Source organism: Lagopus leucura, unplaced genomic scaffold, assembly GCF_019238085.1.
Source record: "Lagopus leucura isolate 7727_CA_CO unplaced genomic scaffold, USGS_WTPT01 Super-Scaffold_73, whole genome shotgun sequence".
NCBI lineage: Eukaryota > Metazoa > Chordata > Aves > Galliformes > Phasianidae > Lagopus > Lagopus leucura.
The window spans coordinates 52,739,581-52,754,164 of NW_024962252.1; the positions used below are offsets into that span (position 1 = coordinate 52,739,581).

The window sequence follows — 14,584 nt, forward strand, 5'->3', positions numbered from 1 at the left end:
TCTTCCATTTCATGTGACATTCTGAGACTTGGGAATGTCCCTTGAACATAATCTTCTGGAAATCCCACCAGCTCTCCAGAGTGTGAGCCGTACTTTCCTTAAGTCAGAAAAAGCCTGGCTAGGTGTATTTTCTGCTCAATGGGGCAATTTGAAAGCAGTTCACTCCTACAAAGCCCTGTAATCCCTCAACATGGATTTCATCCACTTATTTCTTCTGCCTTGAAAATTGCCTGAAGTACTCCACCCTTTTCCTGTACCAGGAATAAGAAGTCACTGCCTCAATATATCACATGGTCTCAGGAGATTTAATACTCCGCATCAGCAGTACAGCATTGTATCTGAAGATGGGACACAGAGTCAAATCCAGATGAAGAGAATGAACTTCAGTGTCCAGACAGCCATATGCTGACACCAGCTTCATTCAGGAGGATTATCACTAATCTTTTCTCTAAGATCTAGATTCCCATACTTATCTTCACACAGTAGTCCTTTTTCTGAATAGCTATCAAACTCCAGCTCCATCAAAATGACTGCTGTTCTATGTCTGCATGGAGATGCATTTCTTGTAATGCAGGTTTCTATTTTTCCCACATCCTACTGTCACCATGTTACCTAGACTGCCACACGCAGAAGGGGATGCGCAGCCCTTTGGGATGCATCAGCTGACAACAAACACAGCACTTTAACTGAGTAACCCCAAAAGCAGATTGCCACAGGAAGTGTAGGCAATGGCAGCCTCTCCCCCATTGCCTGTGAACACAGAAAGCCTCCAGTGCAACTGGTTGAACTGAAGTCACAAAGACAAAACCGACAGGAATCACACAACCTTAGGCAAATTTCACTGGAAGCCATGGAAACCAAGGGCTGAGGGGTGGCATTCCCCAGCACAATGAGGGCTTCACAGGGTTATTCCCCCCTGCCCCCAGCAATCACCATTCCTCACACAGAGGGGAGAGCAAACACAGCACTGACAAAGTGCCCACAACTCTGTGCAGAAGGTGGTTGCAGACGTTCAGGATTCGCTTACATTTTCCTCCACAAGTAAACAGAGTGTAACTAACAATATTAACATTGCAGTAAGGGTAAATAAGTAAACTTCTGCCTCAGCTGATAAACAGATTTGCAAGGCTAATTCCACCTGCAACTAAATGGAGAAAGTTGCCCCAAGTCAGAGTAACTTGAAAAAGAAAAAAAAAGATGTGAAAAGTCCATCAAGGTAATGGCATGCAAATACACCATCGTGCCTTGTTCCAATAAGCAGTTATGCTGACTTCAGTTGTAGGAAAAATTACGGGATGTTCTTTTGGAGGCCTCTGTCACCCAATTCATTCTTCCTTTTTCAGCACAACTGGGATCTCCACAGAATATCCCATTCCAGAGTCTGAATATCTCAATTTGCAAAAGATGGTAAAGCAGAGATAAAGAACTCCACAAATGAGCTAAAACAAGACCAAGCTTTATTCAGCCACTGCTCAAATACCAGCCACAATCTCTCACCCGGTGCACGAACATAACAAATAAAAGTTATCTCTGATGAAAAATACTCAGTCATAATACTCCTACTGCATCCTTTAGGTGAGTCACTCCCAACATCTGTTTTCATCTGTAATTTGACATACTCCACACCACGTGCATTACTAGATTAACAGTACTTACTACTGGAAACAACAAATAGCGTGTTTCAAAAACAAAGACAGCATGGCAATGAAAACATACAGATTTATCTCATTATTCAGTGCAAAAATGTCTCCAGGCTAATCACAGACTCTTCCTGTACCCTCAGTGTTTCCCACTACTACTGTCTCCCTTTAACAGAGGAGGAAAAAAGGAAGAAAACCATGATTCAAAATGGAAGTTCAGTAATTATTAGCAGGCCAATATTTGCACAGCAAAGTGTCAGGCAAAGCTCTCAGCACACCAGCTCAGATGTAGGCTCACAAGGCACTCCCTGCCCACAGTAGGCGGCCCAACTGTCAGGTAACGATGTGCTGGAACTTGTCCCGCGCTACCTGTTCAAAGGGAGCTGCACAAGGTTTCAAGCTCTGACAGATACCACTTTGTGCAAAAACATCCACAAGAGTATTACAAAAAGAGACAGCAGTGATGTTTCAGCAACCTCTGTGTCAAGAAAGGTGCTCTCCTGCATTTTTATTGACACGCACGCACAGAGCAGGTGATCATTCCTTACATAATCGGTGCTAGCGCTGCTGACACCGCTCACCCACTGGCCCCTTTCCCCTTTTGATTTTCTCCCAAATCTGCTGTTTAAGACACAGCACCCCTACTTCAGAGACTTCCAGTACCATCCAGTGAAATTTTGCCTCTCGGAGACAATAAAGAGTGCTCAGCAAGACGATGCAGTAAAAAGCTATCGATAGCATTTTATTACTATAGGATTAACAAATGTCAAAATGTTTCATCCTTTCTTTCAGCAAATATTTTATAAATCTTGAGGACACAACTTTATTACACGTAAAGATTTAGGGCACAACCATTTCTGCCTATGACGGCAAGCTGAATACACGAGATCAAGCCCACATTTAAGAAATACTTCTCAAGTAAAAACATGTTTTCCTCACTAAGCAAAACACTGCACAGAGTGTGCATCTTCCCATGTTCTTATAAACAACAGCCTTACAACCAGGTTTCGTAACAATAACTAATTTTTATCCTCTGGGCTATTTTTTTTTTTAAACCAGTTTGACAGAGCGCAGAAGTTTCAGAGTTCCTGCAGACAAATCTAAAGCAACTCATACGTACACAGGGCTGTGATATTTAGTCAGGTTTTTATTTTGATCATGAATCAGAATGCATGCCAAGGAAAAGGGCATATTTATAGACACTTATATATATATGAAAGATAAAAACGAGATGACAGAACCAGAAAGAGAAAGAACAAAGAAAAGCCTACACCTGAAGAATATATAATCTTTTCCCGGTTATTCTTAAATTACTTTTTGCGGTTATATTCCGCTTGTAACTCCTGAGTTATAGGCCTAAAGTGACGTTAGAAAACATTACTTTTCCTGTAATGTGAAAAAGGAAGGCCAAGTATCCACACATACTTGGCATTTACTGAATCTACTCTTCACCATTTACTCAGGTCATAAAACAATCTTCCGTTTGAGAAGGATACATGGGATTTCTCCCAGCATCACCCCAAAGGACTGAAAAACCACTTGCATGCTCTCTAACATCAGGAACGTTTTCCACAAAGTCTGAAGTATACTTTTCTGCAAAACTGAAGGTTGGTTTTAAAAATGATAGTTTCCTCTCTAGGACAACTTTTCAAACATAAAAAGACCATAAATCTATTAAATACACACTTCTCAAATCTGTGGAGGGATACGTTGGCCTCTGATACTCTTCAGTTTTGCCAACCAGTAATAAAAGAAAATGAATGAAAAAAAATATCAGCCAGTCAATACACATCATTTAAATACTCTCTAGTAAGTTGGAAGAGTTAGAAAACATCAAATTCAGTTCTGCCAGATGAGAAAGTTAGGAGCAGGAGCAGAGACATGCAGTGGCATCCCTGAACTGAATATAAACAGGAAGGGGAACCGCTGTTTATGGGGGTGGATAGGGATAGTAAAAAGGGGGAATGCTTTTAAACTGAGACAGGGGAGGTTTAGGTTAAATATTAGGATGACGATTTTCAAACAGAGGTTGGTGACGCTCTGGAACAGGTTGCCCAAGGAGGCTGTGGATGCCCCATCCCCTGGAGGCATTCATGGCCAGGCTGGATGTGGCTCTGGGCAGCCTGCTCTGGTGGTTGGTGACCCTGCACATAGCAGGAGTTGAAACTAGATGAGCATTCTGGTCCTTTTCAACCTAGGCTTCAACTTCTATGACTCTGCGATTCTACAAACTGCTCCAAGCAGCACAGCTGCTTCCCAAGGAACTCCATTCTTCTTCCTCCAGGCACAGATTCAATGTGTTCTTGGCATCAATTCTCACCTCCTTATTTTTCACTGAACACCACTTGCACAGAATTAACAGAGTTTAGAGATAGAGGTGACCCACTGCAAAGAACAAGGCAGTTTTGTTAACCTGCCCTGTAAAGCCCGCATTTGCCAAATCAGGCCTGTAAAACAAACATGTACGTAGACTCAAGATAAGTAATGTCTCTTCTGTAATTAAAACAACATCTTCCTTAGTGGCTATATAAACCTTGTTTATTTTGATTGGATTTGTGTCTCAAAAGACAAGTTATATTACAGTTTGCCAAGAAATAAGCAGAAATCTCTTCATCATTGCTTTGTGAAACATACTAATACCAAGTGTAATTTGTCCCTTTGACATACACAACAAAGCCAAATTCACACTTTCCCAAAGGCATGTTTGAATATAAGATGCAAATATGCTTTTTAATATTGCTCGCTCACTAAATTACTATGTTATGCGTTTGCTCTTAACACATGAATGCAAAAGGCATTAGGTAACAATATTCAGAAGAGGAAAAGGATCAAGCTCACAAAAAACAGAACAGACACTGATTTCCTCCTCACTCCTTTTCCACACCTCCAAAATGCATTATAAGCTTCAGAGATCAAACACTTACCAGCTAGAATGCCAGCATTTAACAATGTGAACATTTAACACGTTTTTCTATTCCAAGCAAAGCAAGGAATAAAAAGCCCAAGTACTAGAGAAGCACCTAAAAATGGGGTCACACAAGGTAAAAGAAGAATAAAAGCCTACAGAAATGGAATGATCTGTAGCTTTAAGTTATTCCTTAAGTTCTTAAAGTCTTCTTTCACTGTTCTTGAAAAACAGTAAAAGACCAAAAGATTAAAGTATTTACCCTTGGATCTTTATATGCATCTAGATAGTATTGTCAAAAGAAGCAATACAATTGGTTTTAAAAACAGTGACCTAAGGAGTATGTTAGCAGTTTAAACATATTGAAGTTTTTGTTTTTTTTTAAAAATAATAATAAACTTTATAGTTCATCTGTCCTCAAAAAAGCTTAATGTTTTAAGTGATTAAAAAATAAAACACTGAAACATGTTAATGAGCAAGCTTTGATCATACTAACATGAGATCCATGTTATTTAAAATGGACACACAAAAACAGGCATGGAAAATGCTTTCCATTTTTTGGGACACTTAAAAAAATGGTACACTTAGAGTAGCATTTTACATAGTTTTATCTGAAGGTAAATGTAACAAATTTCAGTTTATTTAAAAAAAAAAAAAAAAAAACAACAAAAAAATTGGTGGAAGCACTGAGAGTCTTATTTTGAACTCCTGAAACATCAGGTATTCCTGAAAGGTCAGTTCTCCCAAGAAGAAAGTTACCTGGTTCCATCCCACAGTCACCAAGTGAAGGATGCTGACCTGTGTTCCATTGTGAAACAGTGTTAAGTGCTACACTTAAGGGGCCGACTCTGCCTATGCTGCTATCAACCAAAGACTGCTCACCTAATAACCCCAACTATGCAGAAACTGAGGAAATCATGGCTCCGCTGCACAGGAAATTTCTCACTGACTTCAGTTAAGTTTCACCTTATCTTCAGCCCTATTTTCAGCAGTGGGAAACATACTCCCTATTTCTAAAAGGGAAATTCTACTGCCTCCCTTGTATCCTCTAAGCAAGATCAAATTCATGGGCAACTGATATTATCTTCTGAGAAACTTATATCAGGACTTCCCAAGAAATGCTGAGTTGCCCCCCAAGGATGCTACAGAAAGTATGGTTACAAAAATCCTAATGTGTGCATGATGGGTTTTGGATGTAATTTTGGTAGTTCGGGGTGCAAATTATTATTTCATTATGAGTGTATTATTTGATGAATATTATTAACAGAAAACTGCTATGAATATACTATCAAGAGAAACAGTTAATTATTCCTCCTGGCACAGTCACTGCACGGCAGCTGTTGAATAGAGTAATGCAGCAGACTCTTCTTAAAGCATAATGCTTATTTTATTTCAAATGTAAATAAAGTCATGTCTCGTGCTGCCATGTAAAACGAACTGTTCACAAGTAAATGGTTTTGTATCTTGCTGGTGCAAATGCAAATACCCTCTCTGTTCTCTCACTTCTGATGACCAAAATTTATTTCCTCTCCCAATCCAATTTAGGCTGACAGCTAATACTTTCAGTAAACAAATTTCTCAATAACAGAACAACCAGTGCTTCCGTAACAGCAACTACTTTCAAAGGACCAACCCACAGGCTTTGCTTTTCCTCTCTCATGGCCCCACTTCCAAGCAGAACAGCAGATGTGATTACAGCTATTAAGTATTCAACGTGAAGTACAATCATTTAGCAGTAACAAAAATGAATTTCTATTTGCTGTAATGCGTCGATGATTGTGACACGCTTTCTATATAAACGTAGACCAAACATAGCCATTTACTCCAGGACAGATGTAAAAATTAGCATTTACTGAACATCAGTAAGTGAAGAGACAAAAATGTTGACCCCGTCTCATTTCCAGGCAGTCTATCAGCAGATGAAGGATCAGTTCTTTTTTCCTTTTCAACCTATGTTTTTTCAGAACTATTTCAAAGAAATGATAGAAGCTACTGAAATGTTTCTATTTACCATAATAATGCAATTCCGCTACTTCAGGGATTTTCTTCAGTAAACAATCTCAGATGACCAGCATTAAGATGAAGAGCTAAGCTACCATAAAGACCCGAAACTTATGTCAAATTTGATTCTGTGATTATCTGTAATCTGTGCTCACCTCCCTCCATAGAGTGAATCACACTCAATGGAAGGGATAATTCTAATGGAGACAATACAACATAAAGCCCTATGCTGCCACAAACTAAAGCAGCTGCCTCCTTTTTTCAATTTACTCAATGAGGCTTAGTATATCCAAAAGAAAGAACCACACTAAACATCTTCCTACAGTCTGCACAGGCATAGTATTTAGTATTTTCTGAAATCTATTATTTTAAAACCCCGATTCATTACATGACAAAGAGAACCAACTGTTCTTTGCCATTAGTAACACCTGATCATCACAAGACCCGTTCTTAAAGATGACCTTACAAGGAAAACAAATAGCCATGACTTCTTGTCCCTTTCTCTGATTCATAAAAGGAAGGATTCACTTTATCTACGGCTTTTTTTGCAGCAAGTTTATCTGACAGAACAGCAGATACATCATTAAAGAAAATACTACGAGAAATTATCTTTAATTCAAAATATTTACATGTTTTTAATAGATGAAGAAACTGGAACAAGATTCACTGTTAAGAGTTTCAGCCTCTGCTTCTCAGGAATTTCTAAGAAGGCTCTTAAGCTCCTAATGGGAGCCTCAACTAAATACCAAGAAAAAAAGCAAAACAAACAAACAATAAAACCACACCTACAGCAAATCAAACAAAAATCCGGGGGGGGGGGGGGGCCGCGGGGGGAAAGAGGGGAATATTCTGAAGTGTATGATGATCAAAGGTTTACAATCATTTTTTATGTACATGTATGAAATGCAGCTATCAGTCTGTAGAAGGCAACACATCTTACTATTTTGTCCTCTGCTGGTTGTTCTTGAGATTTATTCTCCATCTTTGCAAAATAAATAGGCTAAAAAACAAAAATCCTGCTTATTTTGCGTATCTGCTCCCTTAACCAATAGCAACATTGTCTGTGCTGAAAGCTACTGAGGAGCACAAAAAACTGCCATCTATTCAGTATTCTTTAGCTTTAGCATGTGAGGGCAATTACACGCACAAGACAACAAATGTATCACTTGACTAGCGCTCACTGTACACATGCACTACACTGACGTTAATAGTTCACCGCGAAACAGTCGGCCTCATTTTCTTGGCATATTTCAATCTTCTAGAATAAAAACAATTTCAGAAAGGACCACATACAACCAGCCACCAAACAGTAAACACATTCGTACTTGCTAGCTTTAAAACTACCTGCCAAGCCAACAGTCAATTGATTGCCTTGGCGTAAAGTCGACATTTCCAATCTGGGACATTACCCAATATGAGGACTGTAAACCCACTCCTAAATGAGGTAATCACATTGGTGCTGCTATAGTTCTGGTTGACTTGCAGTTTCCATTACAATAAATCTTTGCAGCACATTCCCGGAGGTTTTATAAAACTTTCTTGCACCTTCAAAAAAAAGTTACTCCAAGTTGAAACCTGTCATATAAGACTAAAAGCAAAAAAAAGAAGCAGCAAGTTTTCCATACTTAATCCTCAAAAAAACTTGTACAAGTTTACATTCTGCAGATCAAGAATACAAGAAATGTGAAAGGACAAGTAGCACACTTTGACTCTACGTATTTATACAGCGAAAAAGAAAAAAAGACCGATGCTCAAACCTTAGTACAGTCAGGCTCAAACCTCTCAGACCACCACACAATCAGTATTGGAAAAGTATTGATATATTGCATTTAAAATAGCTATTAGGAATGGCTATTGTACAAATCCATGCAACTATCCGTCATAAAGGAATTTATTATGTGTCATAGCAACACAATCCTATTTACACAATGATCTGTTGTTCCAGTCCATCAAGCATACAAGAATTTTTAATGCATTCAAAAAAAAAAAAAATCAATTAGGCATCGATCATCTGATTAAACAGACACATCGTGCTACTCAATTCTTTCAAGCATATTCATAAATCGAAGCCTTCAGACTTCGCTGCTAACATCCAAAACCTATCCACTCATATTTCAAGGAGCTGATTTTTAACCTTAATGAAATTCTGCACAAACTGAAATGTTACATGCTATTAACATGAAACACCAACATCTCAGACAACAGCTGAAAACTTTTTCTTTTTGAAGATAGACTTAGGAGTTTTTATTCTTCTCACAAACGTTCTTATGAAATATCAGAAAACTTCCCAAAACACACAGCACAGGAGCACACTTTCAAAGGGCATCAGAATTTTAAAAACGGAGAGCTGAATGATTAGGGCATCACAGCTGGCTCAGCTAAAGGTACAAAAGGCGGGGAATATAAATAAAAAGGAAATTACTATCTTTATACTTAAATCTTATTATTCACTCTGGAACAAAACACATTGCACAGTATGCTGATGCTAAGTATTCCTACACACTAAGCTTCTTAATTTTCACATCACCCCTTTATAATACCAAGAAACATCTGAAAGGTTAGAAAGTTAAACCTGAAAGGATGTTTTTGTGTTCTGTTTTTATGTATGTACTATTATCTCTCTGATGTTCTGGGAAAGGAGTGCTATGAATCCTGAAAACCACATTCCTCCTATGCAAAACAGGAGAAAGAGTACATGAGGTAGCAACACTAAGATTTAAATGCAAAACCAGCATTTTAAAACCCTGAGATACCAATGCTGGCCTTGTTGCAACTTGTGCTTCTGTCATGTTGAAAACTGACAACATAGACACAGATGAACTTGCTGCCAGCTCTTCCTTGCCTCCCCTTTTCCTTCTCCGCCCATTGAATACAGAGGGAAGAAAAACTAAGCTTCCAAATAACATCAAGAAGTCATATTTGTTAAGTAATTCATTGACCACAAGTATTGCCTACTGCCAAAGGAGAGACACGCTGTCAAGTCTGTATCCTATAAATAAAATACATGATTCTTCCAGTAGCATCTTCCCTTCTTATACTTGCCTTCTTACGCACACACTCTTAGAAAATCATTTGATTTTTAATCTCCTTAGCCGTTGAGACAATCTTACAGAAATCAGTCTAAATGCTTTACATATTTACTGATACTGAATTAACTGGATGTTCCCTTAACATCTGACAAAATGCTGTGGCATTCTCCAAATTGCTAAGCACTGTGTTGCAACAGGCTACCATGCATCTTCACATGCTCATTATGGATCCCTGCTGTCAAGCATTAGGAAGAAAGAGACAACCAAGTTATTGTTACAGCTTTACTTCTCTTTCCTACATGCGTATGTGTGTATATATGTATATACACACATATACATACACACACACATCAGCCTTTTATCCTTAGTTATGTTAGTAATGCAAAAAAAAAAAAAAAATTGTCCACATTTCAAATACAGTTTAGTGTTTTGTTATTGTGGCTTGTATTGATTAACTCCTGAGAGACACTTTCCAAGTTCAAATCCTTTCGAAGCTCTGTTTTATCTCTTCATAGCACTGTTTGTAACTACTACATAGAATATATCCCATACATACTTACCACACTTTCTTCAACACCTTGACACAGAATTCTAAGGAAATTTGCGTCTTATTAAAACCTTATTAAAACCTTCCTGTTTGGCACCAAGCATGCCTAGAACATACTTTAGTGGTATGGTGATGACGGGGTGACAGTTGGACTAGATGACCTTAGTGGCCTTTTCCAACCTTAATGATTGTACGATTCTATGATTAGGAGACATAGAAGAAGTTCTAGGAGAATGCTTACAGCACTACATGGAGATGGCTTTCTCAACAGGTTAGCAGGCTATGCTAACACTCATACTGCAGGCAGACAGGATGACTGCACCTGACAACACTTCGTCTTTTCCATGTCTATTTAATTGTTCTCATGCCAGAGGCCTCCCTTCTTCATGAGTCTCTCCTGCACCTCTGGGCTGCAGCACTGGGCTTCCAACAGGAATACACTATTCCCTCTTGCAGCATGACATACACCAGCTACCTTCATCTAGGCAATTAACTTCATTTTCAATATTTCCTTAATTTTAGATGGATCACTAGGGTGTTGTTTTTCATCTGCTTCTCCATTTGCATTGTCCTGCAGCAGAACCTGCAAGTTAAAATCTGTCAAGTCCCATAGTACTAACCTCAAGCAGTGGAACTGACTGACAAAGAGCCAGACCTAATATTTTAAAGTCTTCAAAATGCAGATATCTTCACAACCTAACAAAGCCTGCTAGTTTCATCCAAGGAAACAGAACTGACAATCCCAGCTGTCTTTGGGCAACAGCAAACTACAGCTTAAAATAATAACCTCCCTCGTAAATGTTTCCCTGCCTTCCTACAGTGTGGCACTTCCACTCTCATAATCCACCTACCCAATGCCCTTTCTGCACGATACTTCAGTTTAAAAAAATAAATAAAAAAGATATATTTTAAGTAAGCCTAGTATTTTTATTAACCAATCACATTTTCAGAAGTCCCTTGTGGTTTTCATTAACTCAATGTGACTCTGTAAAAGACTACAATTTTCAAAATGTGCTGAGATTCATCTTTTGAAACTTTTGCAATATTATTTATTTTGTATATATTACACCTAGAAGTAGGCACATGCTATGCAGCTGATTTTAACAAGCATAGCTAGGCTCTCCTTATTTAATATTCATGTCACAGGAGTAAAAATCCAGCCAGGAATCAAACTGTGGCATCGTGTGCCAAAGACAACTTACCACTCAGCTGGTAAGTTGGCAATTCAATTTACAAACCTGCATTCCTGCATTTTAATCCTTTGTAGAAAGGTGGTAATGTATGAGCAGTATGAAAAGAACTGGATTCAGATCATTAGAGGTTCACAAACTGAACACGCGAGTCTTTGGAGGCAGTCCAAAACAAAATCATGCCTAGGTGGTGATGTCCGTTCAATAAAAATTCAATGTCATAATTATCCTCTCACTTTTTCCCCAAAGAGCATTAGTGCTCAGAACTGTGCCACTGCTCAGCCAATTACATTAATGCTGTTAGAAGACAGATAGGGCCGGCAGCCAATCACTATGCCAGGTCACTGCCTGCTGATGGATAATTTACAATTATCAAGCAATTAGCAAATGAAGTGAAAATTCAACACTCATCTCCACAGAGCATAGAATAACTCATTTTAAAATTAAAAATATGTTTTAATAACTTTATTTGGCCACACAGCCAAACAGCCACACAGACAGCCATCTTCTTCCAGTTTTTCCTCCCATACACGACTGATAAAATGCTCTGCTGTCTTCAGATAGCAACCAGATCTATCATTTTATATTTCTTAACAAAAACAGCCTCTTCCTTGCAAGAAAATATTTAACAACAGAAAAGATCAAAACTGGAAACTGTTAATAAAGGTACTATTTGCTCAACTATCTGAAACTGTTAGTTAACTGATCACTTGATGAATCTCCTGTACTGGAGGGTGAGTAGTAATTAGCCAAGCACCTATCTGTCTGGGACTCCATAACTTTCTTTTCTTCTCTAAATTTGACAATAAATGACATAAAAAGAAACTGATCTGCAGTTATTCTGTAGCACAAAACAAAACTCTGCTTTCCATCCACCATCAAGTTACTAGCTTGCAATGCTCACAACAAAGTCTGCAACTCCCACTGCCAACACTCACAACCCTAAATAAAAAATATAGTAGAAATTTGACATCATCATTCCTGGAGAAATTTCTTTCCTTTCTAGAAAGATACTGTGTCTTACTTTGTATACGCATTATGAACACTGTAACTGACTTTGTTTTAAAAGGGCTGGAAAAAATGCAGACAAGACTGTCACCAACAACGAAGCCCAACTAGATTAACAGAGATTCCCATTGGAATTGGAGGACATTCTCATGTCCTCTGATAGCCAAAAACCAGGCTGACCTTTGAGAGTTGATCAGGGGAAAAAAAATAGGAAAAATTAAAGAAAACTTTTATCAAAAGGAGAAAGGGAAAAAAAAGGAAAAAACTGTTGATATCAATATGCAAATATGTTTATATAGATACGTATGCTCTGGACAACACTAGTCTTACTGTGTGTTGTCAGCAACTGCGCTAATGGCAGCTTTAGGTTTTCATCTTACAGATAAGTAAACCTGAACCAGAGAGAATTAAAAATATATGAAGTAAATACACAAGGCTAAGTGACGTCAATTGAGAAAAAAGAAAATGGATGGTGTTTGACACATTTCTCTCTCCAAAAAGATACTAGCAAGACACTAAGCTCTTTTGTGACTGTATGGAGTTTCAGAAAACATTTACGCTGTCAACACAAGATATTTACTTTTAAAACAGTCTCTCACCCTCTTTGTAGAGGAGGCATGCTTATCTATGAATTTTGTTCTTGCACCCCTCGGCACTACCACAATGTCTGAAAGCAGAGAACCGAAAGGAACAGAGAAAAGCCCTCCACAAACCTGCTGCTGTGGATACTGCATTCCTCCCATGGCTGCCGGGGCTCGTCCCTGCATCCCCACTGGGTAGCGCTGGGGGCCGGGAGGGCCGTAGGACTGCCCAGGGTAGGGGCTGCTCTGCTGCGCTTGGGAGTGAGGGTTATTGCCCATGCCATATAGCTGGGGTCTCTTCATGACCATTGGATCCATTGGGCTGCCCTGTTAATGAACACAAACAAAGAAGTCGTTAAGAAATGCTGGAAGAAATAGGTCAGAACAGTCACGCTCATCGCGAGCAAAGCATGCAGGTATCCTCTCAATGCTTTTACATCATTTTTACAAACACATCAAAAATAGATCTGACATAAAAACAGGCACAGTACCATATTATGGCTTCCATTAATTGGATGAGTTTCTGAATGGTAAGTTTGAGACTTCTGCTACATTTAGAAATAAGTAAAATGAACTACACAGTCAAATTTAGACTATATCTGTCACGTACAAAAAGACAGGTATAGTAATTTCCCAGCAAATTCCAGCTTACAAAACAATTGAATAGACTGCTGTACGCTGCCTTCAGTGTGTAAACATGCATAGAAGAATGCCTGCCAAGAGAGATATAACTAATGGGCAAGTAATTCAAACTTGAGAAAGTGTCTGTTTGCTTTCCTTCAGGAGAAAATAAATAAATAAATAAATAAAAATCAGGAAAACATGAAGAAAAGGAACTTCCCAACAAGCGCAATGCTTACAGAGTGCTGTATTTCAGTGCTCTCATATCGCTAGCACGAGCTTTAATAAGCTTCCAGATCATAAGGTAAGTCATAACCCACAATTTACATGGACAGCTATTTGCCTTTTTAACAGACTTCAGAAAATCCAAACTGAAATCACTTATGCAGGGGGGAGGGGAAGTTTTATTTTTAGACTTTTTGGCAGGATTTACCAAGCACCTTAACAGTTTCAAGATGGGCGTCAACCATCGTGTGCCATTACTCTCCCATTTTATTACTGAGAACTGAACTAGAAAAAAATACCATACTACTCCAATAGCAGAAGTACTGTATTGCTTATATGGGAACCATTCCTTAACTCCTGACTGACAAACAGTTATATTCAAACAAGAAAATTTAAGGAGTCTATCAGAATCTCATCTGAATGAGACATTCCTCCTCCCAAAAGAACCTCACCTACCCCCACTCCAGGAGTCTTTCTCATGGAATACTTGGTACTTGTTTTCCTACAGAAAACTTCATTTTTAAGTCTCCTACATAGCACACTTCTACAAGGCCTTTTTGGATACTATATTCTGACATAACAGCTCTTGTGAGAACAAATTACTTTTTCTCCCCGTCCGTATTTCTTTCTGTTGTTAGCTTGTACTCCTAAAACACTATTCTTCCTACCAGTACAGACAGATGTGTCCCCCTCTAGTCATGCTCAACAAACAATATGCTGTTCTTACTATTTCTTCCTTGAAAGTGAAGAACTCAAAGCTTCTTATTTTTTCCATCCGTTTCCCCCATCTCTACCAATACCTATTTGTGAGCAATGTGACCAAAAAGAGCACAGTTT

At 38.6% G+C, this 14,584-nt stretch overlaps 1 protein-coding gene across 3 annotated transcripts in view; it reads right to left on the bottom strand.

Annotated features, from left to right (window-relative positions):
- The window catches only part of ARID1B (AT-rich interaction domain 1B), a 316,305-nt gene that overhangs the window by 275,490 nt on the left and 26,231 nt on the right, over nucleotides 1–14,584 (bottom strand). For all 3 annotated transcript variants that reach the window (XM_042895357.1, XM_042895359.1, XM_042895358.1), the window contains exon 2: nucleotides 13,034–13,228. In XM_042895357.1, coding sequence (XP_042751291.1) covers nucleotides 13,034–13,228 — 195 coding nt within the window. The remainder of the gene's footprint in view (nucleotides 1–13,033; nucleotides 13,229–14,584) is intronic.